The sequence below is a fragment of the Callospermophilus lateralis genome, chromosome 7 (assembly GCF_048772815.1).
Source record: "Callospermophilus lateralis isolate mCalLat2 chromosome 7, mCalLat2.hap1, whole genome shotgun sequence".
Lineage (NCBI taxonomy): Eukaryota > Metazoa > Chordata > Mammalia > Rodentia > Sciuridae > Callospermophilus > Callospermophilus lateralis.
The window spans coordinates 83962859-83983793 of record NC_135311.1 but is presented as its reverse complement, the minus strand read 5'-3'; the positions used below and the strand labels follow the sequence as shown (position 1 = coordinate 83983793).

At 34.5% G+C, this 20935-nt stretch overlaps 1 protein-coding gene across 1 annotated transcript in view; it reads left to right on the top strand.

Annotated features, from left to right (window-relative positions):
- The window catches only part of Tnni3k (TNNI3 interacting kinase), a 284120-nt gene that overhangs the window by 184256 nt on the left and 78929 nt on the right, over positions 1-20935 (top strand). The window contains exons 18-20 of the mRNA XM_076862293.2: positions 2557-2609; positions 2938-2990; positions 7072-7204. Of these exons, the coding sequence (XP_076718408.1) occupies positions 2557-2609; positions 2938-2990; positions 7072-7204 (239 nt within the window). The remainder of the gene's footprint in view (positions 1-2556; positions 2610-2937; positions 2991-7071; positions 7205-20935) is intronic.

Here is a 20935-nt window from a genome sequence, read left to right as displayed (position 1 = left end):
TCTAATGTCTTTTCCAATTTCTGTTCTCTGAAATTTAAATATTTATTTAGATATTGATAAGTGGCATTCAGTAAGTACTTAATGATTCAATAATACAGTCTTTACCCCTACAATCTCTGATTATTGTCTGAAATAATAGGGTCATTTTCAGTTGCTTTTAATGTATTTATCTATTCAACAAATGTTTGTTGAACATTCCTATATGAGAAGCAGGGTAATCAAAATGCTATAGATACACATCAATGAACAAGACACCATCCCTAAAATTATTCTTGAGTATCAGTACATATTCCCTGCACTCTGAGATACCCTGCTTCTCATATCATAATGAGATGGCTAATCCAGTGACCAAATGTAATTAAATTTCTTTCATGGAAGAAAAGGAATTTTGTTAAACATCTCACCCCAACGCTAGCTGTGGTAATCATATCTACTAATCGATTATTTACATTGGAAGAAGTTTAAAAGAAATTAAAAAGCAAAATATGCCCTAGAAGTACAACTTACTTGAGACTTCTCTAGGTCAACGGTTTTAAGGCTGGTCTAAATGGACACTATATTAGAAAAGGATAGGGGACAGTGTTAAGCAGAGTTTCAGTGATCCATTCCCTATATTTAACTAGAACAGCTCCATTTGCAGACTTTTTTATGGAAAAAGTTATGCTGCTAATGGAAAGTTTTGATGACTACTGTTCTAGGTTACTATTTGGAATTAACAACAAAATAATAGATTTGTGTATAATTTAATATGACTGATTAATCTATGCTCAGTATGTATTTTAATGTAGGTGAAATGTAAGACAGTTATCCCTTGTGAGGCCAAGGGATCATGATATTGAAACTCTCCCAAATCCTTGAAGGAATCTAGTGACATGGCATTTAAATATATTTTACTGTTGCATTTGGACTTCCAGAGAGCTTCTGATTCTGTATATTTCTTGGTGATGGCAGTTTCATACTCATTACACTTACCACTGTATAATTTGTGTTTAAAGATAGCATCTTGGGGGGCTGGGGATGTGGCTCAAGTGGTAGAGCGCTCGCCTAACATCCGTGAGGCCCGGGTTCGATCCTCAGCACCACATACAAAAAAAAAAAAAAAAAAAAAAAGATGTTGTGTCCACTGAAAACTAAAAAATAAATATTAAAAAATTCTCTCTCTCTCTCTCTCTCTCTCTCTCTCTCTCTCTCTCTCTTTAAAAAAAAATAAAAAGATAGCATCTTGGGGGTCACTGTTTTGACATCCTTGAATACTCATACACTGTGCTACTCCAAGCAAAGTGTCTTTGCACACCCTTTCGATTTTCAGTAGTTGAAAAGCAGATTCAGACTATGTTCCAAAGATAAAATTCATTAACAATATAAGTTCAAAAGTCACTTTCTTATAAAGCTCAAGTCAATGCCAGAAAGCATTTTATAAATTATTTAATATTATCTCTGACTTACCAAGGACTGAAAAAAATTAATATTTTCCATATTTGGTTATGAAGAAAAAAGATTAAGGAGAGAGGAAGACTATGCAACTTATACAAAATAAATAGAGTGTAGCCTGTCTGTACTGCAGGAAATTTAGTACAGATCTCCTAATACTGAAATGACTCATTTACATGCCAAATGTAAAATAATCATCAAAGACATTTGATAAGAAATAATCACCATATGGTTGTTCATAAGATATTACACAATCCAATTCACTAATATGTGGGAGTAATGACCTCTCCTTGGCCAGTCCTAGCTTTGATTTACTTCTTGACAATGATACTTCCCCCATCCAGCTTTATAGAGATATACTTGACAAACAAAAATTATATATATATATTTACAATGTACAATGTGATGTTGTGACACATGTATACATTATGAAATAATTACCAGTTGAACTAATTAATAGATCCATGCACCACATATAGTTAGTTGTTTTCCTCTAGTGAAAGCATTTAAGATTAATTGTGACCCTCTTCCTAATCTTCATGAATTCGAGGTTGGAAGGAAGACCCTGATACCTTTGTACCTTTTATTCCTCAAAATCTTAAAATGTGGTTTAGCTGGCATTATGTCACAAGCCTTTGAAACACTCAACTGTCCTGAGATTGTAGTTAGAATGTTTTGTCCAAGATATTTTCCATAGAATCTTATTTTGTCGGCTGCAGGCCCTGTCTCAAACCATACTTGTGTCTTGGTCTCCAAGAAGCTGTTTCTCCTGACCCAGCTCTGAAGACTGGTCATGTTTTTTTACTTTTTATCTATAGCCGCAGTTGCGTTAGCCTAAAGGAGCTGAAAAATTATCTTTAGCTAATGCGTTGGTTTTTTTTTTTGACAAGTATAGACAACTTATCTAAAGTAGGAATGCTTAATACATTCAATGTTAGAGTGTACTGACATTTTGTAAATATCTCTTTTGAATTAGCAAAACTAAGAAAATTGGGGGTAGCTTTTGGGGGCACATTTAGTTTCTGGGGTGAATAAATGATGACCAATGTTCTCTTCTTATGGAATCAAATCAGGTTAAGAATTAGTAAAACTTACTTAAAATGTGCTTTTTTTTTCCCCCCATAGCCATAACATTCTTCTCTATGAGGATGGGCATGCAGTGGTAGCAGATTTTGGAGGTGAGATTTCCAGCAATAATATTCCAAATGAAATCAGTTCCTCTTTTCATTCCTACTTGGTGCCAAATATGGTGCAAAAAAAAATCTGAAAATTGATTTTACACTCACAGATATACTTATCTAAGTTATTCAAATTTCAATGACACTGAATTTTGAAAATATATCATTTGTTCTTGATCTTTCCTCTTTGATATCTCCAGGCAAGAGAAAGGAAGTGAGAATTTGAATATGACAAAGGCTTCCTGAGGTTTCAGAATTTTAGCTCTGAACTTTGACCTTGGTTTTAAGATATTTCTGTTGACATGAATCTGTTTTCTCTTTCTTTCAGAATCAAGATTTCTACAGTCTGTGGATGAAGACAACATGACAAAACAACCTGGGGTTTGCTGCTGCTTTTGTTCCCTATAATTATAAAACAATTAAAATGTGTAAACTCAGCATGAGAGGGAAAAGATGAGAGCAGCTTTCAGTGGATAAAAAAAAGTCATTGTCTTAGTGCAGGATAATGTTTTATGTTTTTATTTTCAGAAAAACTCCAAAATAACTATTCCAAGACTCTTCTAGAGAAATGGATAAAATATATGTTTGGAAAATATTATAGATTAAACAATAGAAATATGTTTCAAATAAAGCTGATAAGTATATGGATAATTGACTTTCATATTGAGGTTACCATATTAAGTGGTAGAGTTAACATTTTAACAGATAACTAACTCTACACTTAGTTGTTAACCAACATCTATTAACTATTCAGAGTTATCTACTTTATAAGGTAAGAGCTGGTGTAGCTAAGCATCAATGATAAAGTAAAATATAAATCATAGCATTGAAAGCAAAGTTAATTATACTCAAAATGCCTGCAAATAAATTCAGCATCTCCCCTCTCCTTCATTACCCCAGTTCTTTCCCCCAGAATAACTACACTTTCCTTTCTGGATTACCTATGATATCTACTTATCCAAATTTGGAGTGATAGTTCATCCTTTCCCTTACTGCTTTAACCTGCACAGAACTGAGTAATTTTATTTTTGTTCTTTCTTTTCCCCCCTAAGTTTTAAATTTTTTATTTTCCCAAATTTCTTCTTACTGCCTCAGTTCAAATTCTCATCATCCCTTTTCTGAACTCTTATGATAGACTTCTAACTCCAGCCTTCTCTTCCAGTTCATTATTTCCCACATCACTTAAGTTTTGCTGTTTTAGCAATTCCCATCCTACTATAATGTCTCAATAATGTACCATTGACTATAGGCTAAAATTCAAATTTCTTTCACTATCAGTTTCCTGCTGCTCCCTTTCTGGTCCCAGGGCCACACTGTGACCTTCTATTCCACCACAAGTTGTTTCAAAGGCTCCTGTGTGCTGGCACAGATGCCACATGGCCATTTCCCAAGCATTCCATTTATTTTCACACCCCTGTAGCCCTGCCAGTATGGTGTCCTCTGGCTAGAAAATCCTTTGTTGTCCTGCACCTGGGAGAAGACTGTTTAGCTCAGGCAGATTTTACCCATTTTATGAAAAATCTTTTCTATAACCTGTACCTCCCGGTCTTTTCTTTCTAGGCTTTTGATGCACTTTGATCTATTAGTTTTCACTCTTATTCACTCACCAAACATTTTATTGAGAGCCTACAATGTGTAAGGAATTGTTCAGGGGCAAGGAATGAAAGATGTGAGTGAAATATTAGTTCTTGACCCCAAGGAATAGCTCATTTTCTATTAGGGAAAACAGTAATGAGCAGATCAGTTCAAAATAAAGTGGAAGTTCAGTGATAGAGACATCACACAGCATCATGAGAGTCAGGTAAGATGAATAGTGGTAATCAGATGATGGAGAGGATGGAAGGTCCTACCAGATAGAGTGAAGAACATGAGCAAAGATACAAGGAAGAATGAAAAAGCAGAGTTTTGGAAAGTACTTCAAAGAGCTTGGCATTATTGACATGTATACCATGAAGAGAGGAAGATGAGTTAGAGTTAGGCAGGAACTACATTGTAGACGATGTTGTAAAAATACAGCTATACATACTGATTTCTCCAATGCAACAGTCAGTATTCTATTGCTCCTGCAAAATGTATGAGTCTGAGAATTTTATTTGAAAAAAAAAAAGTTTGTTTAGCTCATAGTTCTGGAGGCTGAAAGTCCAGACAGCATAATGCCAATTTTAGTGAGGACTCCCCTGACAGGGAGCCAGAAAGTGGGGAGGTAAGGTGTTTGTTTGTGTTTGTGGGTTTGTTTTTTTTTTTAATAATAACAGTTCTCATGAGAACTAATCAGGGTCTCATGAGAACTACAATAAGCTTTTTTCAATCAGGTAGGTAGCAGTCCAAAATGACCTCCTTACTTGCATCAAGCTTCACCTCATAAAGGTTCCACTACCTTTCACATCATCATTCTTAAGGACCAAGGTTCTAACAAATGAATCCTTGAGAGACACATTCAAACCACACATCAAATTAGATTAACTCATTCATTCAACAAATATCTTGGGAGCATCTACTATATTCTCCTAGAAACTGGGGACATTATAGTGATTATTTCTTTTCCTATGGAGCTAATATCCTACTGTGGGAAGATAAATAATGAACAAATTAACAAAATATATATTAGGTGATAATAAGGACCATGAAGAAACAAATAACAGCAGAGTAAATGAATGGAGAGTAATGGAGATGCCATTCAAATAGGTGGAGAGAAATACAACATTTTATGAGTCCGATAAGGAGGTCTCCCTTGGGAGAAAGAACATTGCTGATAGGGAAAAGAAAAGCAGGTGCAAAGGTTCTGAAACAGGAGAGTTCTTGGTGTGTTCTAAGCTAGAGTGGTTGGAGTAGGATGAGCATGGAGGAAAGTAGTAGAATATGAGGTAAGGAAGGTGGGGAAAGTGAGTCCTCTTTCACAAGACAAACTTGAGGCATAGAGGCAGCTACATCCATGGGTCTCGACTGTGGCTGCCCATCAGTTTAGAAGCTTTTTGAAGAACATAATGCCTGAATCTAACCCATAGAAATTATAATTAGTCATATTTTATTTAATGGCATTTATCTTGGGTATTTGCATTTTTTTAAGAGTTCCTCCAAATGATTCTACAATGCAGCCAGTAGAGACTCTCTGAATGAATAAACTTTTGTTGAATAGAATTAAATTGAATTTCACCAACAGCAAGAAATATTAAATTTTTTTTTATCCTGGCAGCACAGTCTTTAAGCATAGCATCACTCTGCATTTATTTTTGAGGCTGTTTTATTTCTTACTAGTTATGTGGCCTTATTTAAGTTTCCTAATTATTCTATGATCCCCCTATGCAAAAACAGGCATGCTATATGCCTACTCCCACTTATGCAATGTTGTGACACAATGTATAATCTACAATATAAATGGAGGGTATTTGGAATGTGAAAGCTCATGTGGGAGAATTGCATGTGAGCAACATAATCAGAACAAAGATATTCTTGGAAAGCTGTAATTATGCATGATTTCCAAATAAGGTAGACATTTCAAAAGAATTATCAGCAGTCAGTACTGCACATAGAATTTCAGTAAGAATAATAAAATAACACCAGTTTTCTTCAGTGTAAATACAAAGGTGTTTGGCAAAATTCATATTGATATATTAGGGAGTCTTAAGATTTAATGGCTGGAAGAGCAAGGGTCTGACTTATCTTTTTTTCCTTGAGGAATCTAAGGTCCAGGAAAAACAAGGGATTTTTCCACAGCTGCCCTGTCAGTGCTCAAACAAAAACTAGAATTTTCATCTCCTAATTCAAAATCTAGAGTTGCATCCCTTAAGTGACAAATAAACCGAATTTATGCATTTGTTACCCAGAATGGAAACATATTTTTTAAACTATAATCGCAAATAAAAGGAATGTAAACAACACCATTAAAACAGATGATGCTACAACTTCGTACAAAGAAAATTGTAACATTTTATGGATTTGTTTTCTCAAATATTCCTCAACTGGAATTCAGAAATAACACATCTAGTCAAACAAAAGAAAATATGATAGACTTGATCCTGCTAGAGAGAAATCTACTTCAATTACAATATTCTGGCACAACTCTGGCCCTTTCTCTCCTTAACCAGGAAGACTATGTGTGGGCCTATTTTAGAGACTTCCTAAATTACAACCTAAAGGCCTGATTAGGGAAGGTGCCTTTGGGAGCCCTATGGTTGAATATTCTGAAGCTTTCATCCAGGAGAGAGATGATCACAGGTTGTAAGTAGGAAAAAAAAAAAATGTATGGATGCTGTGATAATCATTTTATGAGCCTATTACTTGATGAATAATATTGATGACTTTTTCAAAAAAAATATGAATATTATGATCTTCTAGTGACTAGGAAAAAAAAAATATGCCCCGTGTATCAGGAGAACGCTTATCAAGTCCTCACAAAAAGGACCCTGCTAGTCAGCTGGGAAACTAAGCCCTTGGTAACTGGCTGTGCCTTCTCCATGCGCAGAACCTCCGCTGGATGGCTCCAGAGGTGTTCACGCAGTGCACGCGCTACACCATCAAAGCCGACGTCTTCAGTTACGCTCTGTGTCTGTGGGAACTCCTCACCGGCGAGATTCCTTTCGCCCACCTTAAGCCAGGTGAGACAGGCCACACCGAATTTCCATGCCTTCCAAAATTCAGCGCATTTATACAGATTCAAAAATCATTTTCTTCCAAATGCATATTCTCAGTGGTGGAATGGAAAGGAGAAGAAGTAAACGATCTTAAATTGCTTTAAGGTGGTGCCCCATCCAGAAAACTTTATGACAATGGTAATTTTAGACACGGACACAAAGAAATGTAGGAATATTTTATTGAAGTTTAGGGCTTTGATTTATTTGTTTTAATGAAACTAGCACCTAACTAGGGTCATGTGGGGCAAATAATGTTGACAGTACTATATTTATTTTTTCAGATTAAATTTTAGAAATTCCATATATGTGCACACACACACACACACACATACACACACACAGTAGAAAAGTAGCAACATGAAAATAACTATGGGGACTTCAACTGCTTTTCCTAACAATTTTGTATGACACATATAGATACATCCTCAAAATCAAACTTTGAGTAATCCTCATTTCATTGATGATATACTTTATACTCTGCTAACACATAGAAAGTGGAGATGAGAAATTTAACCACAGGTAAAATGTATACATAATTTATATTCAAGGTAAACTCTATTTGCCTCCATCTTTCAATTTTATCTGTGATCCTTTCATGTATTGTCTCCCTATACTAGAAACTCTTTAAGGGCTTTGCATTCCTAGTGCCTATCATGTTTGAAAAGCAGATTGACAAATTAAATCATAAACAAATTCTTAAATGAATTATACTGTAATCTTCTAATGACCACCCTAAAATAATATATCAGTAGAATAAAGTCAAAAGGCAAAGAAGTTAAATATCCCTTTTAACAAGTTAAAATCCTAACCACAATCATCATATTTATTAGTATTGTTGTACACAGAGCAAAAGCACATCACTTACTTTCTCTTCAAGGTATTTTCCCTAGTGTCCAACAGAGTGCCTTTCAGGAATCACATGCTCTATACATTGTTTTTTTTAGTGCATTGATGATGTAGTTGTCCTAATCATTCCCTGTATACTTTTCATGATATTAAATGATGATATTAGCCCTTGTTATAGTGTGGCTGTGATAACTAAACTGACATTGCCATTTGTAAAATGTTCTGATGTGCTGCTCTGTATGTCTTAAGGGTTTGCATTCTGATAAGACTGCTGAATATATAACAAATCAATTCTAACTCTAGAACACTATGGTGTGTTTTCATGAGAGAGAGAGACAGCTACATCTTTATTCCCTATACCCTTTGTGTCAGTCCATTGAACTGAATCTGGTGATTTTACCTGCTCATATATCTTGGGAAATGACTACCACTTATCATAGCCACCACCTTCCTAGCTCAAGCCACCATCTCTTAATTAAACTTTTGCAATAGTCTTTTTAAAAATCAAGCTTATTGTCTGGTGAGGTGGCACACACCTGTTATCCCAGCATTTCGGGAGGTTGAGGCAGGAAGATTGTGAGTTCAAAGCCAGCCTCAGCAAAAGGGAGTCACTAAGCAACTCAGTGAGACCCTGTCTCTAAATAAAATACAAAATAGGGCTGGGGATGTGGCTCAGTGGTAGAGTTCCCCTGAATTCAATTCCTGGTACAAAAAAAAAAAAAGAAAGAAAAGAAAAATCAAGCTTATTGGAGTATAACTTATACACAGAAAAATTTATCTTTTTAGATGAACAGTTCAATGTGTTTTAAGAAGTATGTACAATTACAATCAAGGTAGAGAAATTCCCATTATTCTAAAATGATCCAGGTGCCTGGTTGAAGGCTATCCACTTCTCCCACCTCGGCCCCTGGCAACTGCTGATCTGATTTCTGTCCCTACAAATTAGCCTCTTCCAGAATGTATTATAAAATGTAATTATATTAATTCACTTATCAGCAATTTATTCTTTTTCATTTAAATGTAATATCTCATGTTGCATGTGCCTGGATCTATTTATACATTCACAAGCTGATTGTTTGAGTTATTCTCACTTTGAGGCTACTATAATTAAAATTACTAAAATCATTCAGTCTTTGCATGGTGGTTTTCATTTCTCATGGATAAATACATGAGATGGATTGCTAGATTTTAAGATAAGAGTTTTTCCAAGTTGTGTATACCATTATGGATTCCACCAGTAGTCTGAGAATTTTTATTTAACTAATAACATTGGCAATTCTTTCATATGTTTATTTGGTATCCATATCACTTACATACAGTGTTCATTCAAATTATCTAATTATTTAGTTATAAATGAGTTATTAGATTCTAGGTAGAAGTTTTTCAACTGCTATGTAGGTTGCGGGGATTTTCCTGTAGTCATTGGTTTGCTTTTTTAAGTACTTAGCAATAAATTTCAGAGAGCAAAAGTTTTTCATTTCAGTAAAGTTTATTACATCATATTTTTAAATTATTTCTTTGTGTATATCCTTTCCAAAACATGCTAGCCTCACCCAAGAACCAAAGACCTCCTACTATATGTTATATAAAAATCTTGTAGGTTCAATTTCTATATTTTTAAGATCTATTTTGCATTCTTTTTAATAATATGGCATGAACTTGTTATTCTTTTGTTTTTTGTGTGTGTTTTTCTAATGTGGATGCCCAATTATTTTAGCATTATTTGTTGGGGGGAAATGTGCCCTTTTTTCCAATTAGTTATTTTTGCACTTTTGTAAAAACATCAGTTGACTGTACATGTATACTAATTTCTGTCTGTTGTTTCATTGACCCATGTATTACACTTATGTAAATACCATGCTATCTTGATAGTTTATACTAAGTCTTAAAATTAGGTAACAAAAAAACCTCCAAATCTGCTCTTTTTTGATAAACCTGTTCTCGTTATTTGATTTATTCCATTTCCATATAAATTTTACAATCAGCTCATCTTTTTCTACCATACACACACACACACACACACACACACACACACACAAAACAACTTTTGGAATTGTTACTAGTTGCTCTGAATGTATAAATCAATACGGGAAAAATTGACATTTTAAATACATTGGGACTTCTGCTGACAAATATAGTAGACCTCTCCATTCATTTAATTATTTAATTTCTCCCAATACATTTTATACTTTTTATTACACAGGACTTTTGCCATTCTTAGATTTGTCTCTATAAATTATATGTTTCTTGATGCTATTATAAATGATATTTTTAAAAATTTTACATCCAATGTTTCTTTTAGTACATGAAAATATATAAGTTTTTAAGCAATAACCTAGTACCCTATAAACTTACTAAATTCACTTATATCCATTCCATTAAGTTTTGTTTGTTTGTTTGTTTGTTTGTTTGGTACATTCTTTGGGATTTTTACATAGGTGATTATGTCATCTATAAATAAAGAAAATTTTGTTTCCCTCCAATCTGTATGTTTTTAAAATCTTATCTTCTAACAAGCAAGGATCTTTAGTACAGTGTTGAATAGAATTTTTAAAATATCCACCTTGAACCTATTGGTTTTTCACAGTTTGTTCCACCACTACCCTGATCACTTGAACCACTAAAATAGCCTTTGACTATTCCACCTTTACTTATTCTTGTCCCTCTTTCCTTTTCAATCTCTACACTTCCACTGGAATGATATTTTAAAACATAAATTTGCTCATGTCACCATTGCTTAAGATTATCTTGTGGCTTCTCATATTAGGATTGAAAGGCAAAATTCTTAATATCTCCTGAAAGAATCTACCTGATCCTCTTTTTCTGGCCTTACTCATTCAGTTTTATCCAGTGAAAATACGCCAGTCACTCCACCCTTGTTTTATTTCCTTCACTCTAGTCTTTTATATTCCAGTCTTCTTTCTGTGCTCTAGCTACAATAGCCTTGTTTTGCTGCTTTCAATATATTGCATTTTAATATCACCTCTAGGCATTTCATAAGCTGTTTTCTCAATAAATATAATTAATGATGAGCATTGCCAATATTACTGTGAAGCTCAATGAAATGATGTTTTGTAAACTGAAAACTCTCATGACTGCAAGGTGAAAGATCCAAGGGGAAAATGTACTATAAGGTCAAGTTTTCCTATGATTATGAACTTATATGGCATTCTTATTCTCTAGGCAGCCCAGGTTTAAAAAGTCACCCTTGACTCTTCTGATCTCTTATTGTGTTCTTTTATTCTCTTCCTTTCTCCTTCTTTCTTTTTTTCTCTTTTTTTTATTATTTTCTTTTCAGTCCCATTTTCTGTTATGCTTTGCTAATTCTAAAATTATTCACCCACTTATTGCCATTTCTACTGCTCCATCCTTTATTCACATGTAGAATACTGCCCAGTATCTTAAACATTATCCTCGTCTTCGGTTTTCCTTATAATTTTTTTCTATCAATCACTAGTTCTAGTTATCGAAAAATTCTAATTTAATCATATGACTTCCTTGACTTAAAAATCCCTAATGTTTTCAGTTGCTCTTAAGATAAAAACAAAATTTCTTAAAATAATCTACACAAATGGTCAAAAATATATGAAAATGTTCAGTATCATTAGCCATCAAGAAAATGCTATTCAAAATCACCCTAGGCTATCACTTGAATCAAGTTAGAATGAATATTATCAAAAATACAAAAATAACAATGACTAATGAGGAAGTGGAGAAAAAAGAATTCTAATATACTGTCAAAGGGAATGCAAATTAGTACGATCTTTATGTAAAACAATATGGACATTCCTCAGAACACTAATAGTAGATCTACCATATGATCTAGCTAACCCACTTTTTGGGTCAGTATACATTAGAAATGAAATCAATATACCAAAGAAAGCACTCCCATGTTAATGTGTTAATTATGGCACTATTCACAGTATCTAAGATGTGATACCCATCAAAGATAAATAGAAAAGGGAAATGTAGTATATACATACAATGGAATATTATTCACTTGAAAAGAATGAAATCCTGTCATTTGCAGCAAAGTGGGTAGAACTAGAGGACATAAGCCAGAAATAAGCCAGACACAGGAAAACAAGGATCACATGTTCTCTCTTAAACACGGAAGCTAAAACAAAAAATGTCAACTTGAATGTGGAATAGCAATTGCTAGAGGCTGGAAAGGGGTATAGGAGAAAGGGAAGTTAGATAATGGGTACCACAAAAGATTTATATTGAAGGAATAAGTTCTGGTGTTCTAAAGCACCATATGCCTACAATTCACAATACCCTATTATTCATTTTATAAAGATTTAGAAGAAAGGAGCTCAAAGTCTTCAAACACAAAGAAATAAGGAAAAGGAAATGCTAGTTACCCTGATTCAATCAGTGCACACTGCATACATGGTTTGAAATATCACACTGTAGCACACACATATGTACAACAAAAATGTGTTAATCAAAAGGTAAAATAAAATACAATAATCTAGCAAGCCCCTCACAACCCTGTCTCTGCTCTCTTCCTAGGACTGCCTCTCACCACATGTGACTTGTCATCTGTGTTCCAATCACAGGGAGTGATTTCATTTCCCCATGCACTTCCTCTCCCCTCCATGCCTATGTGTGTGTTAGTCTGTCAGAAACACTCTTCCCCACTTTTCATCTAACTCCAATTTACTTTTGAGCTTACCTTTAACCATAAACCCTTCCCCTCAAATTTTCCTTAATTCCAAAATCAAGTTAAGTGCAGTTTTCTGCACATCCCAAGTCACTGTTTATTGCTATTTTTGTATTTACTCACACATTTGTGATTTTCTCTACTCCGTTATGCTTTGCTAATTCTAAAATTATTATTTCAAGGAGATAAAGTTTCCTTCTATCATGGACCTCCCCCTCCCCAAAAGCATTTACTCTTTCTAAGGGGAGAATATTATTTAATAAAAAAGTTAGAAGTCTTGCCTCAGAATAACTTGGTTCCAATGTCCCAGATATTAAAATTTATAGTACTTTATTGGAAAGAGAATTTGTTTATGATAGATGCTGAATTTTTAAGAGTTGGACAGTGACCATGCATCAAGAAATGAGATTGCTAATATCATTGTGGTGGTTAGGCAATCTAGCATATGTTCAGCAATAAATTATGTGAAGCATCAGATTCAATATAAGCTACATATTAGCTATTTACAATGAGCAACAAATCCATGACTACAGTGTGGGACAACATTATCAATTACAGTAGTAGCAGCCTAACACAAAGCTCATCCTTCTGGATTAAGCAGCATGTTACCTCCTGGGAGAAATATAAAAGTAGAACACTAATATTAGCATAGACTCCTACACAAGGGATAGGTGTGTATTCTGAAGTTAGGGTCTCTTTTCAATAGCGCATGTTCAAATTAACCTTTTAAGCTCAGATTTCAAAATAATTGAAAACTTTCCCATCCACCACTTCAAGGATCACCAGATCAAACGTCCACAGGGCCAAGGGAAGCAGGCTCAAAGCACAATAGTGCAAAGAAGAGCAATCACTTGCCCTGACAGCTGCTGCCTAGCTGCAGCCAAGTAGTGCTGAGTGGGAGCACAAGTAAGCCTGCTTCCTGCTACCATAATTTATTTGTTTAGAAATCTAATGATTTTTAAATGTTGGCAATTATTTTACCTTTTTAAAAGAAAGCATTTTTCAGGCTAACACTCTAGGGTCTAAAGAGAATTGACCTAACATAGAAGAGCATGAGTCTTGTGGCCTCATGCAAGTTACTTAACCTAATCTAACTACACCTGAGTTTATTTTTAAAATGGTCACCATAAGACAATGTACCTCAAAATGTTGGGACAGAATCTGACAACAGTAGTACTCATAAAAGATTAATTATTACTTTTGAATGTTTCCTTTGGACCAAGAACTGGGCAATAGTATGGAAAACAAAGAGGAATAGAGCATTGCCCAGGCCCTCTAACTACTCATAATGTATAGGGGAATAAGAAAAGTACAATAGATAATGTAATCCTAACTAGAGAGATGCACAGAGGGATGAGAGTGCTCTGTAAAGGGTCATCCTGCCCAGACTGAAGGTGGGAAAAGAATAATAGGAAAAGATTCCTAGAGCAGATGATACTTTAACTGCATTCTTTAACAGATGATTGTTAATTAAATAGGTAAACAGTGGGAGGTGGGGAAGTGTTCCTGCAGAAAGCAGTATCAGCAAGGTCCGGAGGCATGAGAGATCCATAAATAATTCAATAGGGACAAATCAGAGAATACAAGGACATCATTTGCAAGACATATGCTGTAAAACTGGAGTCAGATGGTGAAGGTCCTTGTGTAAGTCAGGGTTTTCCAGAGAAAAAGAACCAGTAGAATAGAGAGAGATACAAGAGGAAATGTATTATGGGAATTGGCTCACATGATTATGAAGTCTGAGAAGCCTTTATAACATGCCTTCGGCAAATGAGAGAACCAAGAAAGCTAGTATTATGATGGAGTTTGAGTCCAAAGACCTGAGACCCGGGAGGACTCAGTGTGTTATTCCAGAGTCTCAAGACCCCAAATCCTGAAGTTCTGATGTCTCAGCTCCAGAAGAGATAGCTGGTTCATCTGAGCTTTCTCCACTTTTTCATTTGACTGGGGCCCTCAATAAATTGGATGATGCCTGCCCAAAATGATGAGAGTGGATCGTCCTTACTCAGTGTACTGATTGGAATGGTAATCTCTTCCAAAACACCCTAAGAGACACACCCAGAAATAATATCTTACCATCTATCTAGTTATCCCTGAGTCAGTCAAGTTAGCACATAAACTAACCATCATAGGCTTGTGTGTATCAACAATGGAACAGTGGAAGCCACCACAGGACTTTAAGGGATATAACACAACTCTATTATTATTTTAGAATATTCTCTCTTTTTATAAAGGAAAGGTCAAATTGGAGTTCAAACCCAAAGGCAAGCAGACAAGTTCTTCTAGAAGAAATGCCTAAGCCGTTAACTGCAGTAGTGCCTTTGGAAGAGAAAGGAGAGGTTTGTTTGGGAAGATTTGAATAGCAGTTCAAAATATATTGAGGTGGAAACACAAGGGTAAGCAAGGAGTCAACAGTGACTTCCAGGTTTCTGATTTAGCCAACAGGATGATGACGGATGCTGGAAAAGGAGCAGATCTGTAAAAGAAAAAAAAGATTGGGAAGAAAAGGAGCCAAAGGGTAAAGCCAACAGAGAGAGAAGAACCAAGCAAGATGAAAAGGGAGCTGGTTCAATCTGGCAAGCAAGAGCTGTCCTGGAAGCATTTCAGAGAAAGATATCAACACCTGATTCTCAGATTTTATTTCTCTCCTATACTTGTCTCCTCTAATATATCATAAGAGACTAAAGAAGAAAGCTAAGTAAATGAACCCATCAATGTGTATTTTATCCAATCTCATTTCCTTATAACCATGAATCCAATTTTGTGCATCCCTTTCAGATCATAGTTTGAGGCCAAAGAAGAGAGCCTTCAGTTTTCCTTTTGTTTTCCTGTGTGAGGCCAGCTGGTTCACAAGGAGACCCGACTTTGTGTCCTGGGATTCCTTAATGCCAAGCTCTAACTAAGTCTGGGATGTGGCAGCAAATTAAAAGCATCTGCCAATTTATTGTAGCCAGGTTTGGGGGAGACTTCATATTGAGACTTTAATTCAAAGTTACAAACTGGAGACCAGGAGCCAAAAATGGCTTGCAGACTTTTTTTTATCTTGCATATAGTTTTTAGAAATATGAATTTAGAGACACCAGTATTCCACAGTTCTCTTGTTTGCAGCCATTTGGGTTTTCTACCTTTCCTTAAATATTAGTTGCTTATTTTCTTTTCCATATATAATAAGAATCCTAAAGCATCCTGAATATATTAGTCTCAGCATGGATAAGCACACTGATGATATAGAAAAAAAATGGTAGGAAAATAGGAATGAGCTAAATCCCATGTTTGTTGTGCTAATTCTTTTCAGTTTATCATTGAAAAGAGGAAAGGCAACTAATCACAGCACAGATCACTGGAAAGATCGAATCGGTCCAATAGATGGTGATATTTCTATGAATATAGCTGATATTAACATTCCGATACTTCATTACACTGACAAAGATTGCAATGAGAACAGACAATGGTGCAAATTAATCTATTCTTCTGACAGTATATAATGAGAATGGGATGTGGTTTAAAAAATTAAGCCATTCTTAGTACAAATCTCAAGATTGTAATCTCATGGTCTCTCTCAGATACTATACACTCTGGTGATACATCATTGAAAAGTGTCAGTTTAACAAAGAATGTGTCTTAGCTCTTGCAGGGATGGTAGAACACATTTGCTTTGTCTCACCACCGCCTGGCTCATTAAAAACAATAGAATAGAATCAATTGTGGTTTTCAGAACATATACACACAGTCAAAATTGAAAAAAAAAAAAATTCTGCCGTTTTATCTTGGTCAATACTAACAAAAAATATTTTGCTTTATTGCTCTCCTTTTTCTCTTTTTAATACAAATGCCTACATTTAATTTTATAAAGTAGAAAACAGTAAGAGTTAACTTTAGGAATTCAGAAGCTAATATCAAGTTGTTCATAAGCAGGGAATACATAGTTTGTTGTAGAGTTGTAAAGTCATCCCTGCCACAGTGGTCATGTTGCATTGTGAGCTGGGCCTGATGGTAGACTAGGTAGGTTGTAATTTTTAAATTTATGGTAATTCAATGTCAAGTTTTACTTGATATTCATACCCAAAGAATCCAAAATCACTACAGATTTTTGGTGGTCTAAATAGAACAGAGAACACACAATGATGTTTTTTTGACATCAAGTTCTCTAGGTGTGAACTGAAAGCTATCAATTCAACTCTTACATTTGTACATAATGATAATAACAACAACAACACAGCTAGCACTTGTTGAGAGCCAACAATGTGCTCGGTGTTGTATGGATATTTTATCAGTTAGTCCTCATGATTTAGGTCCTGTTAGGATAAAACACATGCTCGAGGTCATAATAAAGGTCCTCTTAGGATAGATAAGACACATGCTCAATGTCACATGCTAGTTAAGAGGTGTCATCAAGGCTTAAATGCATGACTGTTTGTTCCCAGTGCACTGCGTAGCACCATTACACTTTATATTTCCTGCTTCATCTTACATGTAGTGAAATTATTACACACACAGGCAAATTGGCTTAATTAGGATCTCCCAGAGAGTTTAGAGCAAAGCCAGAGAGAAATTAGGTCTCCAGATTTCCCTATTAAGGGCATTTCTTTAATGTGTTATAGTGCTTCCATTTATTGAAGCTCCTCACCAAATTTTCTGAACAAAAGACAATGTTATTGACTGAATTGGCCACCAGATCTCAATAATTTACCTGATTTTGTTGTAATGTAATATTAAAGTAAACATAATATTCATTCTATAATGTTTCTTGAAAACTAAGCATTGTGCTGTTCTGAGAATGCAATGAGTAATTAATCATTCCTGGTCATTTATATATATTTTCATTCATATATTCACTAAATATTTACCAAGTCCTATTAGAATCTGTATTATTTTCCAGTGAAGGGACATTTTGAACTATCACTTTTACTTATTCATTTAATGCATACCTTTTGAATACCTATTAATTGCCAGTTATTGAGCCAGGCAGAGATACAATCATGAAAAGATGTAGTGCTGGCATCAAGGAGCTTCTGATCTGCACACAGCAGAAAGAAAGTAAATAGGCAATACAGTAGAGTATATGGGATGCTATAATAGTATAGAATGCTAGAAACATAATAGAAAGGTTACCCAGAGAAAGCAGATTCAAGCTAAGATCTAGAAAATAAGAGACATTATGAAGGACAAGAGGCTAGGGAAGAACATTCTGGGCAAAAGGAATCACATTTCAGAATCTACAATTGAACAATAAAAAGCAGGAGAAAATCTACTCATTTATTAATTATCTGTGCATTTTCCAAATTTTACCAAAAAGAATAGCACTAGATTTTTTCTTTGCTTATTATACTTACATAGAATACTTAATACATTCTGATGTATGAATAAATGAATGAAAGTTGTCACATTTTGTTTTGGTTACCGGTTCTGTAGCTCACTGGTCTATCCCTTTTTAAAGATAACACCAACAAATTTCATTCATTTTTTTCTTGAAAAAGTGTTGATAAATAATGAAGAACTTGAATCCACAAATTGATTCCACGGTTACATAGATCCTTGAGGTTGAATCATAAAATTGTATTTAACTCAGGTCTCATTATTCAGGATAATGGGAGTGGGAGAACTCTATCCTCTAGAATTGTGCTGTTCAATATGGAAGCCACTAGCCATGACTATTTAAATTTAAATTTATTTGAATTTAAATTAAACAAATTAAAACTTCAGTTTCTCAGTGACGCTATCCACATTTTAAGAGTTCAGCACTCATATGCCAACATATTGAACAGTGCAGAAGAATATTCTCATTGTTACAGAGAGTTTCATGAGAGGTGTTCTGCTCTAGAAGCTAGTTTTAAGGTTTAATAAACTATATTTATTTCAGGATAGTGTTGAAAAATAATAATTGCTTAATATATAATAGTTATTTTTAAACTTAGTCTCATTCTCTTTTAGTGGCAAAGTTTTCCTTCTCAAAGTAGAAACCAACATTTACATATTTTTGTAATGATCAAGGCAAAAATTTGATGAATGAGCTGACAGTCTCATTCCTGAATCTGTAGTACCAGAAAATTTCCCAGCTGTTCATATAGCCTGGCCACATAGACAAGACTGACAAAACCATCTGAAGGTGACAAGTTCCAATTCCATGACCCCTCATGTTGCACTGCCCACTTTCTGGTGAGGTGATAATGAGTAGTATCACTGCCAAGAGTGCATAAATCAAACAGGAGAAGGAGATGCCAGAGCTTTGCAGAATCTACTTTGAATAATGAAGAATTAAATATCATTCATCTTAAACTGATTTTCCAGACACAGTGCCAAGAAGAAAGCAAGTAACTTCATACACTTGATATCTAAATCTAAAAGTCTCAGAAGGGAGATGATTGGGATCTGCATCTGAGTTTAGCTCATTTTATGCATGGTCCCTTTCCGCACATTAGGAGACCTCTAATTAACTTAAATATGCTCACTAAACTGGTTTATGTGTTCGTAGTGGTACGAGTTTAGAATTATTCGAATAGTCATAAGGTAACAGAGTGGAATACAGAAGATTAATGATCATTATGCAATAGTTTGCTTGTTTGCTTACTGTTTTACTAATTCTAGAAGGAATTAAGAATCATCAAGAGTAATCAATGAAAAGAAACAAACATGGCTAAATTTTGTGACATAATGGACCCATTTGATAAATAGTGATGTATGTGATAAGAAACAACACAATCTAAACAAAAGCAATGGATATATTTGCCTCTCAAACTAGTAAAATGTTTCCCTGGTGCAGATATAATGATAACTCTCATACGCACTTGCTATTCAGAGTATAATTTAATACAACTGTTTGGGTAATAGATTTTCAGTATGTACCAAAATCTTTAACATAGTTATGCCCTTCAATATATTATTCTCATCCCTTAATATGTCACAATGTATAATTTATGAAATAGAGAAACAAAATGAAAAAAGATATTCTTTGAAGTATTTGGAACAACCTAAAATTGGGAAGTGATTAAGAAAATCACACTAAATGCAGAGTCATTAAAAATATGTTAACTTAGAGCTTTAATAACATGAGAAATGCTTAATTGCTTAACCTAATGCTTTAATTTAGGAAAAAGGAATTACATAATTGTCTATCAGCATAAGCTTCTTGATACCAAGAATATATAAGAAATTTTCAAAATATTTTGATAACCATTGCCTCTGAATGATAACATTTTTTCTTCCTTATTCTCTTAATTTCCTTAATCCTTCTCTTAATTTTCTCAATTTCTGCAAAGAACAGTGTTAATTTCATTAGGTGGTAATTCAGAATAATCCATAAAGCAAAATATATTTTCAGTTACACAGTTACACTGCATGAAGTTTCACTACACTAGCTCTACTGGAAGTAGATGGATAAACAGAATTAAATGGGAGTGGATTTTGGTGGGGGAAAATTAGTGGGTATGGGTTATATCTCAAAAGTCATTAAGCTACCGATATATGCTTAAAATATGAGCTAGAAAACAGGAAGCAGCAATATACTGGAACTTTATTCTCCCACTGGTGAAGAACAGTGTTTCTGAGAAATAAACAATATCATGTGCTCAAAAAGCATGAACTTTGGAACAAAAGGCTATACCAACTATTATCAATACTTAAAATGTTTATTAATTTAAAACTGTCACATACATATACAACAATATCTACCTACTTTGGATGGTTAAGAAGATTCAAGAAGTGTGTGTGTGTGTGTGTGTGTGTGTGTGTGTGTGTGTATCTACCATAATGCCTGACAGAAAATTTTTTTAATAAAAGTAGCTATGAGCTTGGTTTCTAAGGTATCATAGAATTCACTGCTTGCAGAACAGAAAACTACTGAGCAATTAGAAATCTACAGTGAAGTCCCTAGAATCGTAACATAGTGATGCACAACTAGACATGAACACTATTTGGAAATCCATGTAAGCAGGCAATATTAGAGAATTTAATCAATGAGTTGTATTTGCTAAGACAATGGATTTGAAGTGCCTAACAGAGTTTAACAAGTAATAACTAGTTTATAAATATTAAAAATTAAAATTTCAGAATCCTTGTATTAGTGATAAAACTTGAGTTTAACTAAACATCTGTTTTTCCAAAGTAATATAGCTGCCTTTAAAAGAACAAAGTTCAGCATTATCCCATGGCTTGGTAAACAGAATATAATCTCTTTAGCCTTGGAG